The sequence below is a fragment of the Oncorhynchus kisutch genome, linkage group LG14, assembly GCF_002021735.2.
Source record: "Oncorhynchus kisutch isolate 150728-3 linkage group LG14, Okis_V2, whole genome shotgun sequence".
NCBI classification, from domain to species: Eukaryota; Metazoa; Chordata; class Actinopteri; order Salmoniformes; family Salmonidae; genus Oncorhynchus; species Oncorhynchus kisutch.
In genome coordinates, this window is record NC_034187.2 from 72,586,385 (window position 1) to 72,610,739 (window position 24,355).

The window sequence follows — 24,355 nt, forward strand, 5'->3', positions numbered from 1 at the left end:
TTGAGACTTTGTGTTGTATAATGGGTGTCAAAAGCATTACTGTACGACGGTTGATGAATGAGAGAGCAGGAATATAAATTAAGTCAAACACTATACATAATTTCCCTCACATACTTACCAGGCAAGTCTTCTGAACCTTGAAATGTGTATTTTCCATAAAGGACACTAGATATCAAAGTACACCTAAATAATTTTAGTGGGGACATTTTTATAGACAAATAATACAGTGAGGATTGGTTGTTGTCTGCTGAGAGGTACATCGGTGATGAAGTATTTTTGAACTTTTAAAATCATATTTTTCTGCTCCTTTTCAAACACACACACACACACACACACACACACACACACACACACACACACACACACACACACACACACACACACACACACACACACACACACACACACACACACACACACACACACACACGCACACAATAAATAGATAACAGAGAATCTTTTCCAATATATTTCTGATTGCAATAGCTTTCAAACAAAAATCTGGTCGATTTGTGCATTAAAAAAAAAGTTTTTCTCTTGTTTGAAGTAACGCCACACAAAGAGCTTAGAGCCAAACACAAGCAAAACAAAAGAACCAAAAACAGTGGTCAAAACATTTCACATCTATTACACACACAAACTTTGCGGTCATGTTGACATGGGCACTGGACAACATAGCCATGAACATACTAAATATACAGAAATATTCATCATCAAAACTACTTTTAACATTGTGTTCATATCCAGAACAAATCAACCTTATAATATGGATGGATCAAAACCTTTCTAAATCATCGATAAGACTTCACAGTGGTTAACACCTTCTCTGATTTACAGAATGAGCTCTTAGGGCTCTATTTAATCTGTATCGCTGAAGCATTACAGAATGAGCTCTTAGGGCTCTATTTAATCTGTATCGCTGAAGCATTACAGAATGAGCTCTTAGGGCTCTATTTAATCTGGATCGCTGAAGCCTTACAGAATGAGCTCTTAGGGCTCTATTTAATCTGTATCGCTGAAGCCTTACAGAATGAGCTCTTAGGGCTCTATTTAATCTGGATCGCTGAAGTCTTACAGAATGAGCTCTTAGGGCTCTATTTAATCTGGATCGCTGAAGCATTACAGAATGAGCTCTTAGGGCTCTATTTAATCTGGATCGCTGAAGCATTACAGAATGAGCTCTTAGGGCTCTATTTAATCTGGATCGCTGAAGCCTTACAGAATGAGCTCTTAGGGCTCTATTTAATCTGGATCGCTGAAGCCTTACAGAATGAGCTCTTAGGGCTCTATTTAATCTGGATCGCTGAAGCCTTACAGAATGAGCTCTTAGGGCTCTATTTAATCTGGATCGCTGAAGCATTACAGAATGAGCTCTTAGGGCTCTATTTAATCTGGATCGCTGAAGCCTTACAGAATGCGCGCTAGAAATGTAAAGGTAATTCCCGATTGAGGAAACATTTCCTTTACATTTCAATCGCTCTGTAACGCCGAACTTCCTCAATCCAGATTGAATAGAGCCTATTGAGACCTCATCTAAAGGCCTTCTCCCATTTCAAACTGATATTCTCCATCTCTTCCATGATGGCCCAACAACAGCAAAGACATTGGATTCAGTATAAACATTGGCATAAGTGTAAAGATTTATTTGATCTTGGCCTAATAGGAATTGAAGCTGTAAAATAAATTAGATTGGCACAATAAGTTTGACAGGGTCTAAGGTAAGATAAGCTTAATTGTCCCCAAAGGAAGATGTGTTTTCGGCATTCAAATCCAGACTAGTCTGCTATGGGTCTGGGCACCTGAGGCCTCATGTATAAATTGTTTGAGATGTATAAATCACATTGTTGCTGTGAATTTCATTGTATTCACTATTTAGGATTAAATATAGGTTAAAAAAAACGTGTTATAAATGAGTCCCCTCGACTGTCCTCGGTACCCTACTAAAGTCTTGGTATCTATCTAGCATAGTGCTATACTCTTAGAAATAAAAGTGCTATCTAGAACCTAAAAGGGTTCTTTGGCTGTCCCCATAAGAGAACCTGTTGAAAAAAACGTTTTGGTTCCAGGTATAACCCTTTTGGGTTCTACCTTTCCACTGAGGGTTCTACATAGGCTGACCTTCTACAAAGGTCTCTACATGGAACCAAAAAGGGTTCTATGGGGACAGCAGAAGAACCCTTAATGGAACTATTTTTTTCCTAAGTGTCCACTATATCCAGATCAGAGCTGTTCTTAGTTTCTGAAAGTCCCCTGGAGATAAATCATAACAGATGTCTATCTTTAAACACCATTAATGTGAATGGGAATAATTTAAACATCAGAAGGCCCCAAGGCTCATGCATCACTAGCTCCATTTACACATTGATAAACATGAACACACACACACGCTCGCGCACACACGAACACTCACACACATCTTAATTCAATACAAAACAGTATTCCAATGGTTTAGATTGGTTCTCTATGTGTCTAATATAGGAATCTGTTAAGGTTGCGCAACCTACAAAGGAATACATTTGAGAATAGGTGGAGATTTCATTTAGGATCTAAGGGCATAATAATCTAAGGACATAATATAGTAGGTGTGTGATAATAAACAATGAAAGAAAACACACTGTAGTATTCACACAAGAGAAATGACAACAGAATCTTTCAAATAGCCCTCAATTAGAATGATTTTCTTAACATTTGACAGATTCTGTACACTAGAAGGATGCTATTTCAAGGTAATTATGGTTTTGATATAGATAATTGCCTGGGGAAACGAGGGTTTTTACCTTGAATAGGCCTAGATTGTCAAGACTTTTCTTTTAAAAATGGTATATTGTTATTGTTTATATTATTATTTTTGCAGGTAACCATACTGTTTTTTCTTCTCTCCTCCCTCTCTATTCATAACTGATATGACATTGAGAAAATAATTTCACCATATTGGAATGGCTTTCATTTAAGCACAAAACATAAAATAACGCTTATTGTGGAATCCTAGAAGCTTCACATTAGACCTTTTGGCAAATGGACACGTCAAACAGACTTCACAGAAAATATTCTCAAGAGCCAGGTGGTACTCAGAAATGTGTCTGATAAACATGTTACCTCTGCGATTCAGTCTGTTTTTATTTTCAGTCTAAGTTAATCAATCCTTTTTATTCTTTCCCTCTTGAGCCCATATCAAGACATTCTGTATCTTCTGCACTCTTTAAATACAGGCCTTGTGACAGAAACACACCGCAAGCAGTCAGCAGCTGTAAGCAGTCTGGAGGAGCTGGCTAGCTTCACGAAACAGACAGAAAGTATTTAAAGAGCAAGTTGTTGGCAAGAAAAAAAAACATTTAGTCATAAAAATAAAATCCTCTAAAACACACTTTGACACTTTTAAAGTGAAAGTGGTGAACCATTATTTACAGGATTCCAGAACTTAGGCACAGGGAGCCTTTTAAACCATTGACCTCTTGTGTCGCCATGGACACACACACATGCACTGTGCTGTCCGTCAGTATGTGACCTTCAGGGGAACTCTTCAGTGTTGGATTCAGTTCACACAGAGCATGCCTCTCATACTGGCAGCCCACCCCACACACCCTTTGGTATAGGCAAAGCAACAATAGTTTCATCATTATCATCATCATTCTAATAATCATCATAGTCATTCTAATTATCATTTTCTTCATCATCATTATAATCATCCTTAACATTACCATGATGTGTTAAGAGTCCCACAGATAGCAGCTTTAGGACGCGACACATTTCAAACGCGGCTCCCGTTTCATGTACTGTATATCTTAGTGTTTTTAATAAGCAGCCATAGCAGCAGCAATGTCATGTAAATGAAGCATCAGCCATCATTGGCCAAATCATGGGAGAGATATCACTGTCCAGACACACACTGTCTTCTCCTTCACAGTCTGGGGATGAACCCACCAGTTCTATCTATGAAATGTGGAACTGCGGCGGGATATTAGAGAAATGTCTCCATCTACTAATTCTTCTCTCCTCCGACACTCAGACTGCCTCCCGCTTTTCAGGCGTACGTCTCCCCTGTCTTAAGAGCCACCAGCTCAGAGTCCTCAGAGGTGTGTCTGCCGTTTAAGTGTTCGCTGTTGCAGTCGTGGTGGTACATGAAGGCGGGCACCTCAGTGATTGATGTGGCGGTGTAGGAGGTAGAGCGCATGGAGCAGTGGTCCCTCCGTCTCTGACCCCACTGGGCCTTGTACTGAATCCATTGTCGCTTCAGAGCCGCCTGCACCTGAGAAAAAGGGACATTCAGATTATAAACTGTATTCTCTAATGGGTGAGTAAACATGCAAACACACTCAGAGAGAGAGAGAGAGAGGAAGAGGAAGAGAGAAATAGAGAGAGAGAGAGAGAGAGAGAGAGAGAGGAAGAGAGAGAGAGAGAGAGAGAGAGACCATATTTAGCTACTCTTGGAGGACAATGGAAGTACATTTCATAAAAGCTTCTTTATGAATTAAATCAATGCATTTGAGCTGTTGCCTTCATCAGGGTTTTACAGACATACAGGGGGTGATAGACTCATTAGACAGGGACAGGTGCATATAACAAACACACATAGCCTGTTTGTACCTGTCATCACACAGCCTTTTTTTCACCAAAGAAAACAAGTGATAGACAACAATACAGATATAAACAAATAAAATAAACAGTGTGCAGGTGTGGTTGGAAACCCAAGGGCTGATATGAAAACCACAAATCTATATACAATCATGTGAAAAAGTAAGTATATCCCCTGGAAAGTATTATTTATAAAATGTTTTGAACATTTTTGAACACATGGATATGAGCTTAATTCCCACCACATTCATTGACAAAGGTAACCCAGTAAAACAAATCACCCCCCAAAATTTGGGAAAATGTTATGGAATTAAATAAACAAACATGCATTTTCCTTATGCAGAAAAAGTTAGTACATCCCTACCTTTACCATCACATAAAATGGCTAAAATTGGAATCAGGTGCACCAAACAGGTGCAAATGATTAGAAAATAATTAGAGAGAAATTAAGAAGGGTCCAGCCTTCCATAAAGATTAGAAACTTGGTCTGGTTTGGTCTTAACCATATGGGTGTGTGGTAACACGTCATGCTAAGATTAAATGACCTACCCGAGGCCCTCAGAAGAAAGATTATTGATGCTTGTGAGTCTGGGAGGGGCTACAAATTAATTTCCAAGCAATTCGAAGTACATCATTACACTTTCCGACAGCTCATCTACAAATGGAGAAAATTCCAGACCACAGGCAATCTACCTAGGACAGGTCGTCCCACCAAATTCAGTCCAAGAGCTGATCCGAAAGATGCTTATAGAAGACTCTAAGAACCCCAGGGTAACATCAAGGGATCTACAGGCCTCTCTTGCCACAATCAATGTCGAAGTGCTTGAGTCAACTGTCAGAGACTGCACAAACGTGGCCTACATGGGAGGTCAGGAAGGAGGAAACCTCTGCTCTCAAAAAAGAATATCAAGACACGACTGACGATTGCCAGACAACACCTGAGTAAAGTCCAAGACTACTGGAACAATATGCTCTGGACAGATGAGTCAAAGGTGGAGTTGTTTGGTCGCATGCCAGACGTCATGTTTGGCGAAAACGAAACACTGCCTTTGAACAGAAGAACCTCACACCAACTGTAAAGCATGGAGGCGGTGGCATTATGGTTTGGGGCTGCTTTGCTGCCTCAGGGCCTGGCCAACTTGCCATCATTGAGTCAACTATGAATTCTATAATGTACCAGATCATTTTTGAGGAGAATATGAGGCCATCTGCCAAAAAGCTGAAGCTGAACATGGATCTTGCAACAGGACAAAGATACAAAACACAAAGGCAAAGCTACAACAGAATGGATGAAAAATAAGAAATGGAGGGTTATGGAGTCAAAGCTCAGATCCTATCGAAATGCTGTGGGGGGACTTGAAGTGGGATGTGCATGCAAGAAAGCTCTCGAACATGACACAATTGAAGTAGTACTGTAATGAAGAGTGGGTCAAATTCCTCCCAGTGGATGTAAGAGACTGATAGACAGTTACAAGAAACAGCTGCATTGTTATTTCAACCAAAGGGGGCAACACCAGCTATTGAAGCTAGAATGTACTTCTTTTTTTCTGCACTATGGAATTGCATTTCTGTAGATTTTTTTTCATGAATAAATGATGGCAAAGTATAATCTTTCAGTGTCATTTGTTAAAATAGGTTACCTTTATCTGTCAATAGTGTTGAAGTGAAGATTACATATCCATCTGTCCAAATATGTTTTTAAAAAAAAGATTACTTTCCACGGTGTATACTTACTTTTTCACACGACTGAACACAAGACAAATAAAATAAAAGTTTGTTAAAACAGATAACAAACCTACTATTTATAAGTGTATAAATGAATTGATCAGTAATTATGAAGAAAAACAGGTATTTTAGGAACGCCGTATGGTTCTTTGCGTGTCAAAAAAGATGCACGTCAAATAACACTATTCTATTGTAGAATGTTGTGTGTGCTGAATTTCCACGTCCAAGCCAAGCGCCACCAGTACTTATCAATAGCACTGTCAAAGCTGTACTAAAGTCTGCAAACAAGCACACACCATGTGTATGTGACCAATACAATTTGATTTGTTCACAATACCGCGTTGGTAATAAGGCATTATTTGTTCGAACGCTGGTTCTGGGGTAGCTAGCTAGCCTTAGCTTCGTACCTAGCTAGCACCAATACAACCAGCCTGAAAACAATGACCAGTAGAAACTGCAGTCATTTTCATTATTCTTAGCAATGATTTAGGAATCCTTGTGCGTAAGTATTAGCTAGGTAGCCACTTGTTGTTTGCCTATTGATATTGAACTTCAGTTCATGAAAATATATAGCTAGCCAACTACCTAACCCTGTTGCCCAAAGCTAACATTATAAACAGCCAGCTAGCTTCATCGGACTAGTGAGGCTCGACCGGACCGGGTTGTAATTGTGAAGCTAGCCACAATAAGGATTAGGCTTGGTGATCAATTAAATGTGGCTATCGATCTAGTTACTCAATACCCAATATATTTTTTCCCAACGCCCTTCTCAGACTTATCAGACTCCAAAACACCCACGCAGTATTATTTTTCCACTTGGAATAATGTTCAATACACGTAGTAGGTTGACAATAAATGTGTCTCAATTCAGTTCTTTCAGAGACCTGAAAGAGCTAATATATATATATATTTTTAAAGTATTTATATATATATATTTATTTATTATTATTTGTTTTTATTACCAATGTAGAAAAGTCTGTATACATACAGTACGTACGTACATAAATAGACAATTATAATATATGCTAGGGGCTACAACAAATGACAAATTATACACAATAAGAGCTAACTGTTACAACGCTAATGTTCTCTGCGCGTCACTGAGTAGACTGATACCCAATGTCATTGATCCACAATCCATAGGTAAGACTGTACAGTGAAATAAGTATGCCCACAATGCAATTCTAAAGTATACTACATCCAGTGTGATTTCAACATATTTTTGTCAAATTAACAAATTATTGTCTTATGTTGATTTTATATAACAACATTCCAAACTCGTTTAGCATGATTAAATTATGGCATAATTCTACTATTTGTATACATTTTCATCGCTGTCAATTATATACTTTTATTTTGAAGGCTAACCGCAAAGTCCAGTATTGTGGCTAATCCTTATTGTGGCTAGCTTCATATAGATGGGTCCGACCACCATTAATCAAATAAGAACTGTTTTATAAATTAGGGTTATTTTAGATGATGACACCTAGTTAGATATATATATATATATAGTTAGATTTTATTGTTTATTTCACTTTATATACTCACTTTATATATTATCTACCTCACTTGCTTTGGCAATGTTAACACATGTTTCCCATGCCAATAAAGCCCTTGAATTGAATTGAATAGATAGCTAACTATAGCTACTGAAACAGATGATGTCGTTTTGCTATGTTTTTGGGGAAGAACGTTGTTTGCATCCATCAGCTAACTATTTTTTTTTATGACCAGCACATTAGGTGCGCGAGACAACTTTAACAGCGTCATAGCATACGTATCGATGAATCGTTGTGACATATGGAATATAACTTATAGTGTAATCAATGTGTAATAACTAGTTAATGTATGAACACGTTAAATTATTATGTGACGTGCAGTCATATTCAGGTCCTGATTGGTCAACATTCATATTTGACACGTCATATAGTGTTATTTGACGTGTATCTTTTTCGACACGCAAAGACCCAAACGGCGTTCCATAGTATTTTTTATATTTTTTAAATGTGTGTGTTCATGTGAGTGTGTAAGAATTTGGTTACATACTGCGTTAGGCATTTTAGTGTCTAACCACACATCAATATGCATGATCATTAACTCGATTTAATGTGAGGAAATGTGGATTGATTTGATACATGTTAATAGAAGTTTGTAGATATGAATTCGGCAAGAACTGAATTCAATCACAATCTAGGCTCCCATTTCCTGTCATTACTTGAAGGATAATACCTTCCTTCCTCACTCAGTTTAGTGCAGGTTGAGAAGCTTGAGGCATTTAAACAATAGTTAGGCACTTTTGAAAAGAGACACGTGAACACAAGTGTCCATTTAGGCTAGTTTATCTGCTTTTTGTTTGTACATTTTACATTATGAGAGTATCACATTTTTGAGCACAGCACCAATCTGATTAAGGAGCGTTATCTTCTGTGATAATGTTATACTGCATGAAAAGTGTGCAGTGTAAACATGTCAATCAAAGCAGTGTGTGAAATAGGGCCCTATTCAATAATAATAATAATTATAATCTGTATCGCTGAGGAGTTACAGAATGTGCCATAAAAGATGTAAAGGTAATTTCCGATTGAGCTGACATTTATAGTGAATGCAATCACAGCTAACGAGGGAACATTGCCTTTCAATATCAATCGCGCTGTAACGCTGAACGTCCGTGATACGGAATGAATAGACCCAATAGTTAACTCAAAAGAATGGGCTGACCCAGAACAAGGAATGTCTAATTCCTGAACAACGCCACACTAATTACTGAGGGAAAATGAGGACAGGACACACTGCACTCTCCCATGATCTAATGATGCAGAGCATATCAACAACTAGCATTCTAAAACAATAAAAAGGCGACCAATCGAATGTCTTTCTTCGGTATGCTGTTTTTACTTGTTTTCTAATACTCGTTGTTCCTGCCAAAACCAGCAGCTGTACCGAGACACATTGCTGTGCACAGGGTTTCTCTTTCCTTTGTATTAACTAATTGTAGTTCCAAAGTAGTGCACTATATAGGGTATAGGGTGCCATTTTAGACACAACCTAGAAAACATAAAAATAAGTACAACTTTTTTCCCCATTGGCTGAACTTGACAAAGAGCTATTCAACAATGTGTTGTTTAGTTAAGTCTCAAATGGCACCATATTCCCATATATACTGTAGTGCACTACCAGGGCCCATAGGGAATATAAGGAATAGGGTGTCATTTGGAACATAGCTTAGGTCTATGCAGTTTGGCAAATCGGCAATGAACTCAGCCCCAAAAACGAACGTCTCAGAGACAGTACAAACTATTATGCGGCAAAGCAAACAAACATTCCTATACCAAAAAAACTATTACTTTGTGTCAATGTGTCTTTTATCCCCCCGAAACTGAATCTGTTCTTTGGACATGTCGAACTTGTTTACGGGATCCGATGGAGTGACGCTGATGAGGTCTGGTTTCTCTTGCAGGAGCTAACGATTGACCTGTTTTCCCAGCCCAGAAATCAGTTCCAATGTATAAAACATAACTTAACACTGCACCTGTAAATGAACGAACGCTGTGTTAATTCGCAGTGTTTTTGTCAGTGCAAGATACCACCTCATGCTGAGTATTCAAATAAGGTCTCAGTTTTCCTTGGTCTGCGTATTGTTTTTGTTTTCTCGTTTCTCAAGCGAAGAAAATGCTCAGTCAGTCCCTCTTTCTCCTAGTGTCTGGCCAAGCAGTATGCAACCCCTGAACTATCAAATGCGTTCTATCAATGTATGACATTAACTAACTGGGTGGGGGAGCCCACTGGTGAATGTAGACAGCAAATAGCTGCAGGCTGAGCTAAGTGGGTGACAGACAGGCAGACAGGCAGGGTGATTCGCCCCAGAGTTGTTCAAGTGTCTGTCTTCTTTCCTCTTCATCTGAGATGGCCTTACTGCTGTGGTCCTTGCTGCTGTACAGGAGTCAGCAGCAGAGACGCTCCCTCCCACTCTATAACCACGGGCCACTCATCAATCTGTTATTAGGTGCACAAGATGGCCGCCTGTTGACCTGGAAATGTCACCAGGCAGCGATGAGCTGTTTCAATGGTACAGTATATCACAAAAGTGAGTACACCCCTCACATTTTTTGTAAATATTTGAGTACATCTTTTCATGTGACAACACTGAAGAAATTACACTTTGCTACAATATAAAGTAGTGAGTGTACAGCTTGTATAACAGTGTAAATTTGCTGTCCCCTCAACTTAACTCAACACACAGCCATTAATGTCTAAACCGCTGGCAACAAAAGTGAGTACACCCCTAAGTGAAAATGTCCAAATTGGGCCCGATTAGCCATTTTCCCTCCCCGGTGTCATGTGACTCGTTCGTGTTACAAAGTCTCAGGTGTGAATGGGGAGCAGGTGTGTTAAATTTGGTGTCATCGCTCTCACACTCCCTCATACTGACTGGTCACTGGAAGTTCAACATGGCACCTCATGGCAAAGAACTCTCTGAGGATCTGAAAAAAAGAATTGTTGCTCTACATAAAGATGGCCTGGGCTATAAGAAAATTGCCAAGACTCTGAAACTGAGCTGCAGTACAGTGGCCAAGACCATACAGTGGTTTAACTGGAAAGGTTCCACTCAGAACAGGCCTCGCCATGGTCGACCAAAGAAGTTGAGTGCACGTGCTCAGCGTCATATCCAGAGGTTGTCTTTGGGAAATAGACGTATGAGTGCTGCCAGCATTGCTGCAGAGGTTGAAGGGGTGGGGGGTCAGCCTGTCCGTGCTCAGACCATACGCCGTACACTGCATCAAATTGGTCTGCATGGCTGTCGTCCCAGAAGGAAGCCTCTTCTAAAGATGATGCACAAGAAAGCCCGCAAACAGTTTGCTGAAGACAAGCAGACTAAGGACATGGATTACAGGAACCATGTCCTGTGGTCTGATGAGACCAAGATAAACTTATTTGGTTCAGATGGTGTCAAGCGTGTGTGGCGGCAACCAGGTGAGGAGTACAAAGACAAGTGAGTCTTGACTACAGTCAAGCATGGTGGTGGGAGTGTCATGGTCTGGGGCTGCATGGGTGCTGCCGGCACTGGGGAGCTACAGTTCATTGAGGGAGCCATGAATGCCAACATGTACTGTGACATACTGAAGCAGAGCATGATCCCCTCCCTTCGGAGACTGGGCCGCAGGGCAGTATTCCAACATGATAATGACGCCAAACACACCTCTAAGACGACCACTGCCTTGCTAAAGAAGCTGAGGGTAAAGGTGGACTGGCCAAGCATGTCTCCAGACCTAAACCCTATTGAGCATCTGTGGGACATCCTAAAACGGAAGGTGGAGGAGTGCAAGGTCTCTAACATCCACCAGCTCCATGATGTAGTCATGGAGGAGTGGAAGAGGACTCCAGTGGCAACCTGTGAAGCTCTGGTGAACTCCATGCCCAAGAGGGTTAAGGCAGTGCTGGAAAATGATGGTGGCCACACAAAATATTGACACTTTGGGCCCAATTTGGATATTTTCCCTTAGGGGTGTACTCACTTTTGTTGCCAGTGGTTTAGACATTAATGGCTGTGTGTTGAGTTATTTTGAGGGGACAGCAAATGTACACTGTTATACAGGCTGTACACTCACTACTTTACATTGTAGCAAAGTGTCATTTCTTCAGTGTTGTCACATGAAAAGATATACTCAAATATTTACAAAAATGTGAGGGATGTACTCACTTTTGTGATATACTGTATCTGACTTGTCTTCCCCTCAACATGGGCAATCAAAATCGTACTTTAATCAAAGGGTAAGGGTTCTTCAGAGGTTCAAGTGTAAACTATACTTAACCAAGGGGTAAGGGTTCTTCAGAGGTTCAAATAAAACTGTACTTTACCAAAGGGTAAGGGTTCTTCAGAGGATCAAGTGTAAATTGTTACTATATAATGTCAACTGTACGTCAAGAAACAAATGATCTAAGAGTAGAAGTGAATGGGAAGTGAATTGCTTGAGTTGCTTGAGTTTTACTGAAAAGTAATGCTTACCTCGCCATTGAAAAAGCAAAATATCGTTGCCACTAGTAACCCCTGGAGGAAAAGCAAAACAAACAAACATCAGATCCTCTTGCTAATATTAACATACTGTTTGTCAGATCAGAGCTTTGGCAAGGACTGTGCTGCTGGCATACCATCACTTGCATAATTTACCTGGTAATGCATTAATATATCCATGATGTAGTCATAGCGATCAGTAGCATTACCTGGTAATGTGTTAATATATGCATGATGTAGTCATTACCTGGTAATATATGCATGGTGTAGTCACACCTGGTAATAAACTCAGCAAAAAAAGAAACGTCCTCTCACTGTCAACTGCGTTTATTTTCAGCAAACTTAACATGTGTAAATATTTGTATGAACATAACAAGATTCAACAACTGAGAAATAAACATGAACAAGTTCCACAGACATGTGACTAACAGAAATTGAATAATGTGTCCTTGAACAAAGTGGGGTCAAAATCAAAAGGGAGGAGGATGTCTTCCCTCTAACGCACAGCGTTGAGATAGCCTGCAATGACAACGAGCTCAGTCCGATGATGCTGTGACACACCACCCCAGACCATGACTGATACTCCACCTCCAAATCGATCCCGCTCCAGAGTACAGGCCTCGTTGTAATGCTCATTCCTTCAACGATAAACGCGAATCCGACCATCACCCCAGGTGAGACAAAACTGCGACTCGCCAGTGAAGAGCACTTTTTGCCAGCCCTGTCTGGTCCAGCGACGGTGGGTTTGTGCCCATAGGCGACGTTGTTGCCGGTGATGTGTGGTGAGGACCTGCCTTACAACAGGCCTACAATGCCTCAGTCCAGCCTCTCTCAGCCTAGTGCTCAGTCTGAGCACTGATGGAGGGATTGTGCATTCCTAGTGTAACTCGAGCAGTTGTTGTTGCCATCCTGTACTGTGAAGATTGTTTCTTTTTTTGCTGAGTTTATATGCATGATGTAGTCATAGCGATCAGTAGTGTTACCTGGTAATTTGTTAATATATGCATCATGTAGTCATTACCTGGTAATATATGCATGATGTAGTCATGCCTGGTAATCAAATCAAACTTTATTGGTCACATATGCCGAATGCAACAGGTGTAGAGCTTACTGTGAAATGACTACTAACAAGCCCTTAACCAACAGTGCATTTCAAGAAAGAGTTAAGAAAAGATTGACCAAATAAATGAAATAAAACAATTGTCAAAATTAACACAATAAAATAACAATATCGAGGCTATATACAGGGGGTAAAGGCACAGAGTCAATGTGCGGGGGTACAGGTTAGTTGAGGTAATTTGTATATGTAGGTTGGGGTGATAGATAACAGACAGTGATATAATAAACTGCGAGTAGCAGCAGTGTAAAAAAACAGATAATGGTGTATGTATGATACAGTCATTACCTGGTAATATATGCATGATGTAGTCATTACCTGGTAATATATGCATGATGTAGTCACTACCTGGTAATATATGCATAATGTACCGTAATTTCCGGTATATAAGCCGCTACTTTATTCCCACACTTTGAACCTCGCGGTTTATACAATGGCTAATTCATGGATTTTTCCCGCTTTCACAAGATTCATGCCGCCAAAAAACTGAGCACCGTCACATAATGTGACGTAAATCGAGCGCGCTCAAACTTCCCATCATCATGTCACCCTCATCATGGCAAAGACACGGAGAAATGCATATGATGCAGCTTTCAAGTTGAAGGCGATCGATCTGGCTGTTGGAAAAGGAAATAGAGCTGCTGCATGGGAGCTTGGCCTTAATGAGTCGATGATAAGACGTTGGAAACAGCAGCGTGAGGAACTGACTCAGTGCAGAAAGACAACAAAAGCTTTCAGAGGGAAGAAAAGCAGATGGCCCAAAGTATTTGCAGCCACTCGACATCAGTGTAAATCGTGCATTTAAGGTGGCGCTCCTTGTTCAGCGGGAGGCTTGGATGACAAGTGGGGAGAAATCCTTCACTAAAACGGGCCGCAGGCGAAGAGCAACTTATGGTCAAGTCTGCCAGTGGGTCCTGACAGCGTGGAGCATTGTCAAAAAATCCATTATCAACGGGTTTCGAAAGGCTGGACTGCTGCGTGTTGAAGGGGCAGCATGAGCTCAGCGGGGAATTTGCCTCCGGATGAAAGTGACGAGAGCGACAATGAAAATGATCCAACATCGGATGAAGCAATTCTGAGGCTATTCAACTCCGACACTGAAGGAGATGACTTCAGTGGTTTCAGTGCACAGGAGGAGGAAGATAGTGATAGGTAGGCTACTGTTTTTATTTTTGTTACAAGCCGTGTTTTGTTAATGTGTAAAGTTAATTTGTTTCAATGTACCAGTAGGCACCTGCGGCTTATAGACATGTGCAGCTTATTTATGTACAGAATACATATTTTTTAATAATTCAGTGGGTGCGGTTTATATTCAGGTGCGCTTAATAGTCCAGCAATTACGGTAGTCATTACCTGGTAATGCATTAATATATGCATGATGTAGTCGTAGACCTCCCCCGCCAGGCGGTTCTCTGGCCTCCAGGGGAAGATGACAAACTGGATGCCCAGGAGAGGGACCAGGATCAGGGTAGCTCTCACTGCCTTCATGTACATGTTAGACTCTGCCCGGTGGGTGTCCCTCAGCTTAGTAACCAGCACCCTCACGATGTTTAACAAGAAGAACAGATTTACCTGGGAAATAAAAGAAAGAAAGGATTTTATAGTATAGAATCCTAGATGCCATTTCCTACAATTGTGCCATTTAGCAAGGCACTTAACCTGCCACAACAACTGCTCCAAGTGCGCCCAGTGTGGCATCCCCCTGCTCCAACCTCTCCATCCTGTATATATACAGTACCATTGAAAAGTTTCTTTATTTTGACTATTTTCTACATTGTAGAATAATAGTGAAGAAATCAAAACTATGAAATAACACATATTAAATCATGTAGTAACCAAAAAAGTGTTAAACAAATCAAAATATATTTTATATTTGAAATTCTTCAAAGTAGCCACCCTTCGCCTTGATGACAGCTTTGCACAAGCTTGGTATTCTCTCAACCAGCTTCATGAGGTAGTCACCTGGAATGCATTTCAATTAACAGGTGTGCCTTGTTAAAAGTTCATTTGTGGAATTTCTTTCCTTCTGAATGCGTTTCAGCCAATCAGTTGTGTTGTGAGAAGGTAGGGATGGTATACAGAAGATAGCCCTATTTGATAAAATACCAAGTCCATATTCTGGCATGAACAGCTCAAATAAGCAAAGAGACATGACAGTCAATTTGTACTTTAAGACATGAAGGTCAGTCAATCAGGAAAATGTCAAGAATTGTGCAGTTGCAAAAACCATCATGCGCTATAATGAAACTGGCTCTCATGAGGACTGCCACAGGAAAGGAAGACCCAGTGTTACATCTGCTGCAGAGGATAAGTACATTATATTTAACTGCAGCTCAGATTGCAGCCCAAATAAATGCTTCACAAAGTTCAAGTAACAGACACATCTCAACATCAACTGTTCAGAGGAGACTGCGTGAATCATTCCTTCATTATCGAATGTCTGCAAAGAAACCGCTACTAAAGGACACCAATAATTAGAAGAGACTTGGGCCAAGAAACACAAGCAATGGACATTAGACCGGTGGAAATCTGTCCTTTGGACTGATGAGCCCAAATTTGAGAGTTTTGGTTCCAACCGCCGTGTCTTTGTGAGACGCAGAGTAGGTTAACGGATTATCTCCGCATGTGTGGTTCCCACCGTGAAGCATGGAGAAGGAGGTGTGATGGAGAGAGGGGGTACTTTGCTGGTGACACTGTCCATTATTTATTTAGAATTCAAGGCACACTTAACCAGCATGGCTACCACAGCATTCTGCAGCGATACGCCATCCCATCTGGTTTGCACTTAGTGGGACTATCATTTGTTTTTCAACAGGACAATGGCCCAAAACACACCTCCAGGCTGTGTAAGGGCTATTTGACCAAGAAGAAGAGTGATGGAGTGCTGCAACAGATGACCTGGCCTCCACAATCACCCGACCTCAACCCAATTGAGATGGTTTGGGATGAGTTGGACAGAGTGAAGGAAAACCAGCCAACAAGTGCTCAGCATATGTGGGAACTCCTTCAAAACTGTTGGAAAAGCATTCCTCAAGAAGCTGTTTGAGAGAATGCCAAGAGTGTGCCTTGTCGTCAAGGTAAAGGGTGGCTACTTTGAAGAATCTAAAATATAAAATGTATTTTGATTTGTTTAACACTTTTCTGGTTACTACATGATTCCATATGTGTTATTTCATAGTTTTGATGTCTTCACTGTTATTCTACAATGTAGAAAATAGTCAAAAATTAAGAAAAACCCTTGAATGAGTAGGTGTGTCCAAACTTGTGACTGGTGCTGTATGTGGAGGGGTTGGGATAAAAAGGAAGTCAAATTTCGGTAAGACCTTGCATACAGTTGACGGACCATGTGATCTTAACCCACCTTATGCTGGGGACAATAAAAGGCCACTTTAAAATGTTTTGATACACAACACAATGCCACAGATGTCTCAAGTATTGAGGGAGAGTGCAATTGGCATGCTGACTGCAGGAATTTCCACCAGAGCTGTTGCCAGATAACTGAATGTTAATTTCTCTACCATAAACTGCCTCCAGCGTTGTTTTAGAGAATTTGTCAGTACAGCCAACCAGCCTTGCCTGAGGGGGTTGGGGTGCTGAGGAATATTTCTGTCTGTAATGAAGCCCTTTTGTGGGGAAAAACAAATTATTATTGGCTGGGCCTGGCTCCCCAGTGGGTGGGCCTATGCCCTCCCAGGTCCACCCATGGCTGCACCCCTGTCCAGTCAAGTGAAATCCATAGATTAAGGTCTTATTTCAATTGAATGATGTCCTTATATGAATTGTAACTCAGTAAAATCTTTGAAATTGTTGCATTTAGATTTTTATTTATTATAGTTGCAAAGTTGCTAATTACCTAAACTGCTAAAATTGTCCGTGATGAGATTCATATGTGCAACCTTTTGAGTTCCTAAAAGTTCGCATTAAGTAACTTTCTGTCTTATGCATCCATACCGAATGTAACATATCATACTAATTTCGGTGTCCCAGATTTACGTTTGCTATGTTATGTCTAGTCTATGCGACCAGGCTGTACAGGATGTAGCCTTGAGTGTCCACTTCAGGTAATTCAATTGAGTAGGGTGTGACTTACGAGCAGCGCTGCCATGATGGGACCGTGGACCACGTAGAGCAGGTGGGTCTCAACACTCATCCAGCAGCTACAGGAAAGAGAAACATTAGCCATTAAACAAGTCCCTCTCTACAAACAGACAATGAAGTATTCTTCTTCTCCTTCATAGATCTGTTTACTGCAGCCCACCACACAGCTGCTCAGCTTATTTACAATACTAGTGCAGAGGACCATTACTCACTTGTCATCAAAATACTTCTTCCTCGCCACGGCGTGAATGGATGCAGGCACTAAGGGAAACCCTGGAAACCAGAAGACAAACACTGTAAGGACATCTGCAAAACTTGAATTAATCAATTCATGAACTAATGATGTTGTGTTTATTATAAAGTAAACAGCTATATTATTTTTACGACAGTAATTTGTGTGTAATTCCTCATTTATAAGAGTAACTTTTTGCATATCTACTGTACTGTAACCTGTATAGAAGAAGTTAAAGGGGAAGGTCGCCCCCGCACCTCTCTGATTTCAGTTGAAGGCATTAAGTTGTACAACTGACTAGGTAACCCCCTTTCCCTTTCACTCAAAATAAAAAATTAGCATAAACAAAGTGGATATCCCTTTGAACTGTCCCTTTAAGGCTGTTAAGTATTGATCATTTATAGTGAAGATACCTGACAGAACAGACAGTGGAAGCTCTTTCTAAACTCAAAACAAGCTTATGTTGTCTGCTACAAGCTTAGCAAGAACAACCCCATACGAGGCCATTTCCTCTACTTACCAAGTCTGGTTCAATCCTTTCCCTAAAAACAACACAACCATGCCAGTATTTATTGTGGTTCTCATTTTAGCTGGGGCCATAAACAGATGAAACAGATGAATCCGAGCATCGGGTCAGTTTAGAAGTCCTTTATCAAGGTCCGCCATCCCTCTCTCTTATCCCTCTCTCCCTCTCTCCATCCATCCCTCCATCCCTTTGGGTGGCTGTGTGAAAGATACTGTAGCTACTGCCCCGAAGTTATATCCCCGCATCTTTAATAATGGCCGATCATTCACAGTTATATCGTACCACTTATCGGGTGGCCAGGGCTCATACTATAACACTCCTCCTTTAATCAGAACAGACAGCATGTTAATAGCTGCTATCCAATAGGAAGAGCTAATAAAGCTGTCAATCTGATGCAAGGTTTGGCAGGTTCGACACATGGGGAATGTCGCGGTTAACAGGGTTGTCTCTGATCCTGTGTCCCAACACAGACTCTGTCCCATCCTGTTGTGTGACACAAGCTGATCTATGTGTGGTCCAGCGATATGTTGGGAGCTGTTTACTATGTTATTTTATGTCTACAGTGATGAAGATAGGCTATGAATCATAATAAGGGAGCAGAGGACTCCGAGGCTAGGTAAGAGCTTAACGTTTAGAACAAACTGTAACATACAACAAGCTGCTGTACAGACTTGTTACCATATCGTGTTAACTCAGACATCGTTTTTTGTGGTATGTAAATATAATTACAAAACAGAATAGAGTACAGAGAAAATCTAATAAATTACCCATAAAAAGATGGGCAAGGTGCACTGTCAAAGTTATGGATTCTGTTTTAGTGAGGTCAACATAAAGGTGAATAGCCTACATCTGGCTAAACGACTGCATCATTAAATTCATTAAATTAAATTTCTTTTGATGGTTAAAAATGAGGACTGTCACTAAGTATAGTAGAAAGAGGAGAGAGAAATGGCCATGGTTTGAGAAACAATTAATTCAATTTTAAATAGTGTGTGCTGGAGGAACCACAGGAGGCTGCTGACGGGAGGACGGTTTCTAATAAAGCTGGAATGGAGTGAATGGAATGGTATCAAACACATGGAAGCCAATTAACCCAATTAAGGTGCAACCGGCTACCTGTGGTAGAAACCTGTTCCCTTGGGTTATCTGCCTTGAGAAAGGGAATTACTGGACTACTCTCACATAAGGACTTCCTATCATCACCAAGGAGTGGTGAGTTTATCCAGAGAGGAAGAGGCTACGTGAGAGGCCTAAATGCGCCCCAGAATCTGTCCGTGTGAAAAATACAGCGAGAAGCAGAAAAGACTTTGGTCAACAAATAATGACATTTCCAATTTACTATGTGAGGCTTATTATATTAAATATAAATGTAGTAATGTTTAGGTTGTTACGAAGGTAAATAAATGGACGCACATGGCATTCAGGCAACTTTGAGAAAAACTATTTCATATCGGAGTTGTCGCTGCTGTTCACATGCGTATTTGCCCTCTTATGAGCTAGAATGTTCCAGCCTGATACCGCCTCCTATCGCTTGCCTTCCGCCTTTGTGGACATTTATTCCCATTGTTATGCTGCATTCATAACCAAGTGGGAAGGTGGTAATTTCCAGTTGTGAAGTCATACATACCAGTTGCATGCATTCACGTGCTTTGAACTCGTTCAGAAACGCTGATTTGCTAATGGCCACAAGCTGCATCAAGCATAAACTAAAAGTACAACTATCACGCATGTAAACACATTTGTGTTACAAAAATAGATTCATTAGATTGCTTTTATAAAATGTTATTTTTGTTGCATTTAACTGCCGAAAAATGTAATCAAGGTCAATTCCTTAGTAGGTGACGCCAGAGGTCAGCATCTGGAGAAGTTGGAGCTCAGGGATGATCGACAAGTTTCCCACTAGTAATTACCAGTTGGAGGTAATTCCCAGTCGTATGTGGTAAATACCACCTTCTCAATTGGTTATGAACACAGCATACGAGCATACGAGCAGTCCAGCATCTTGTCAACATGTAGATAATCTTTGGTTTATCATTTATAATTTTTTCCTTTGTTGATTGACTCTCCTACACTTCTTATTGGATTATAATTTATATTTTTGTAGAAAGAATTTAACCGTTTTTGAGACGTAGGATTTAAGGACATTTCAAACTTTTTGGTTCACCTTTTTTGGTTTTGTGACCATTCAACTCTGGATTATTGAATTGACTGTTGACCTTCTATTGCTGACTATAACCACTGATCCTAGATCTGTGGTTAAGGCAGGTAGTAAGACTCACCCCAGCCTAGGAGGTAGTACCAGTGTAGATGCTGCTCCTCAGCGAACACAGCCACCACAATGAGCGTGTGCAGATAGATCCCCTCACACAGCATCCAGAAGTAGTTACAGCCCAACATGTACATGTGGAAGAAGTGCAACACCTTACAGCCAACCTGCAGGGGATTAGGATCACAGAGAGTCACACAGAGACAATAACAACAACAACACAAAGCCCAACACTCAACCAGCCCTGACACAATATCGTTAGTGGGGTATTATGATTTTCCGAGAGGAGGATGTTTATCCGTTTACTCCTTACTGCTCGAGCCACAGAGTATCCCTCGCTCCACATTTCAGATAGTTGTATTTGCCAGACAAAATAGACTGTTAAGCAGCCTATATTCTGTTCAATAATATCCCCACATTCTTGTCAGTCAACACCATACTATCATATGTCTCTTTCTGTCTTTTAAAGCCTTTCTATTTTTTTAATGGGTGTGCTTCCCAAATGGCTCCCTATTTTCTACAAATAACAAGGGTTCTTCAAAAGGTTCTCCTATGGGGACAACCGAAGGACCCTTTTAGGTTATTGATAGCACCTTTTCTTCTAAGATGGGACTTGGTCAAAAGTGGTGCACTTATATAGGGAACAGAGTTCCATTTGGGACGGGCCCATACATATTAACTGAGGCTCATCCTCTAGTTTTTCCCTGGTTGAGATTCCTGGTTCTCAGCCCTCTGTCTCCAAGTGTGCTGATCTAATTAGAAGATACTGGCATTGGTATTAGCTAGTCTCCTGTCCCTGAGGTCCGTGTATGCAGCATACGCAGCCTTAAAAACCTGTCAGTCACCCACAAACTCTTAGCCATATGTCACCTCCTCCTCTCCCCTCTTCCTCCTCCTCCTATTTCTCCTGCGGCATTACATGTATGGTGAAAGACAGTTGACATTACTAAGGTCTATTGGTGTGATCAGAACACTTCATGGGAGCTCCCGAGTGGCGCAACGGTCTAAGGCACTGTATCTCAGCGCTAGAGGCGTCACTACAGACCCTGGTTTGATTCCAGGCTGTATCACAACCGGTCGTGATTGGGAGTCCCATAGAGAGGCGCACAATTGGCCTAGCGTCGTCCGGGTTAGGGTTAGGCCAGGGTTGGCCGTCATTGTAAATAATAATTTGTTCTTAACCTGACTTGCCTAGTTAAAAACCTCTTAAGGATCTGCCCCTTTTTTTTCATTTTTTGCCTAAAATTACACCCAAATCTAACTGCCTGTAGCTCTGGACCTGAAGCAAGGATATGCATGTTCTTGATACCATTTGAAAGGAAACTCTTCGAAGTTTGTGAAAATGTTAAATTCATGTACCGTCGTGTTTGAAATGCAAGAAAAAGGCCATAATGTATTATTCCAGTTTAGATTTGAGATGGTAGCAGTGTATGTGCAAAGTTTTAGACTGATCCAATGAACCATCGCATTTCTGTTCCAAGTTTTGTATCAAGACTGCCCAAATATGCCTAAATTGTTTATTAATACATTTTCAAGTTCCTAACTGTGCACTCTCCTCAAACAATAGCATGGTATTATTTCACTGTAATAGCTACTGTAAATTGGACAGTGCAGTTAGATTAAAAATAATTAAAAATAATTTCTGCCAATATCAGATATGTCTATGTCCTGGGAAATGTTCTTGTTACTTACAGCCTCATGCTAAACACATTAGCCTACGTTAGCTCAACCATTACGCGAGGAATCCACTGATCCTGTAGAGGTTCAATTTTAAAAACTCACACAAAAAACGTCTCACCACTTCATAACCACAGCCTAATGTAATGGGGCAGTCTGGATGGTTCTCAATGTTTTATGGAACAGAGTTTAAGGCACTCATGTCTGACGATTCCAAAGTGTGTCTCAAGTCTTTGCCCTACTTGACCTGAGCACTAGGGATCCACTCCTCTTTCACTACTGGCAGACTACTAGTCTCTGCTGTGATCCGCCAGAGAGAAAGAGACCTTGTTATTTTTGTTCAGAGAGAGCTGAGTCTATTCTCCCAGCAGAGCACCACATCTCTAAATCAAACATGCAGTCAGAACACAGACCGACCCCATCTAAATTTGCCGCTCTAGGATTTCAACATGTTCCACTAAAGACATGTAGTATGTGCAACCAACTGTGATGGGATTTCTTTTCATCCCATCCCTGGAAATTAAGACCATGTTGTCTGAGGTGTGAAAGACAAACTACAATTTGGTTCTCTTGCTTTTCAAAACAAGCAGATTATAATAAATTTAAGACAGATTGGGAAAGGTGGTTCTGAGCCAATGCTGCTAGAACATAGCTATTCATACTCATTTTGAAAGCTGTCGTTCCTTTCTCCCTGTCGGTTGGATCACCAGGGTCAGTTGGTATATCTGAATAAATCTTCCACTGTGAATATGCCAGTTGGATTAGGCTTGAAGTCTGTTTCTCCAGTGAGAACGTGATGGTACGGGGAGAAGAGAAGAGACGCTGAAAATCAAACCCAGACGACAGTATTTTTCTGTGTCTGGCTAAACTGAAGGACATCTCTAAAGAGATGCTCCAATCGAGAGAATGATAACAGGACCTTACTGTATATATACATTGGGCCAGCAGTCTTTTACTAACCATTTAACCTAACTGGGAAAAAAACGAATGTCTCTACTCATAGGCTATCCATCTCTACAAGCCCATGTTCTAGCTATTTCTCTATATTAAGATCATCTCTACAATTCTCAGACCTCTTAAAAAAAAAAAAACGTTATATTTTTATGGAACTGCGACTCTGTAACTCTGTCTGCTGAGTCACAATACTGTATAATAAGAAGCTGATTTATTCAAATCCTTTCCATTGAAAGGTGGACAATGAAATTGTCTCTTAAAAGACAATACTGAAAGTATCAGAAAGGGATGATTATACCAGATACAGTAATGTCACATTCCATAGAGGCAGATTTACTATCTTCACCTTAACAGACCTCAGGATACAAAGAATTCACGTCTGACTGAAACTCAACGAGTGGCAACAGTTCAAAAGTCTGACAAATGAAAGAAGTCTGAGTGATATGAGAAGTATAGCTCTGGGCTGTCTGTTAATGGCAAAACACATTAAAAAGATATGCTGAAAATAAGAAATTATATTCTAACGAACGCTTTTAGAAAAAACAGCTGATATAGAGTAAACTCATTTGAATGAAATAAAATAGTGCTCGAGGGCCACATCGTTTTTAAGAATTCAAACAAGTATTATTTTGAAATGATCATGCAGTGCAACTCTGAGCAACACTGAAGAGTCGTACATTATATTTCCTCTTCCCATTGATCTTCTTGACCTTAAATGTGAAATGTATTTCTGTGATGTGTTTGACTGTGATATGGGTTGAGTGAAGTAAAGTGACACTTACTGGATTTCTTCCCACTACATCTGGGTTGTTGACCACTGCTATGAGGTAGATGAGAGTTAGGGCGGAGTTGAGGACATAGGAAACAAAGAGGTTCTTATGAAGCGTGATCCTTTGGCAGCTCAGGTTCCTGAGTGAAGACAAAGTAACAGCATAATAAAGTTAACATATGATGTGGGTCTGGCTGCGGTTACCCCAGCAGACATTCACAGTTACCCCAGCAGACATTCACAGTTACCCCAGCAGACATTCACAGAGAGAGCGACATCAAACAATTTACTAAATGACAGAAGCAAAATGATTAAGCTGATGATCTCATTTTTTAGTGTGAAAATATATAAGGAATGCTGTCGATAACATAGGTTACAGAATTGTAAGTGATACAGAGTGTAAATTGTA

At 40.5% G+C, this 24,355-nt stretch overlaps 1 protein-coding gene across 1 annotated transcript in view; it reads right to left on the reverse strand.

The window, feature by feature from the left end:
- Positions 1–453: 453 nt before the first annotated feature.
- The window catches only part of LOC109904397 (calcitonin gene-related peptide type 1 receptor), a 57,754-nt gene continuing 33,852 nt past the window's right edge, over positions 454–24,355 (reverse strand). The window contains exons 9-15 of the mRNA XM_031788901.1: positions 23,960–24,086; positions 20,560–20,713; positions 17,735–17,795; positions 17,515–17,581; positions 14,778–14,996; positions 12,302–12,343; positions 454–4,246 (exon numbers count right to left, since the gene is read on the reverse strand). Coding sequence (XP_031644761.1) covers positions 4,022–4,246; positions 12,302–12,343; positions 14,778–14,996; positions 17,515–17,581; positions 17,735–17,795; positions 20,560–20,713; positions 23,960–24,086 — 895 coding nt within the window. The 3' untranslated portion in view covers positions 454–4,021. The remainder of the gene's footprint in view (positions 4,247–12,301; positions 12,344–14,777; positions 14,997–17,514; positions 17,582–17,734; positions 17,796–20,559; positions 20,714–23,959; positions 24,087–24,355) is intronic.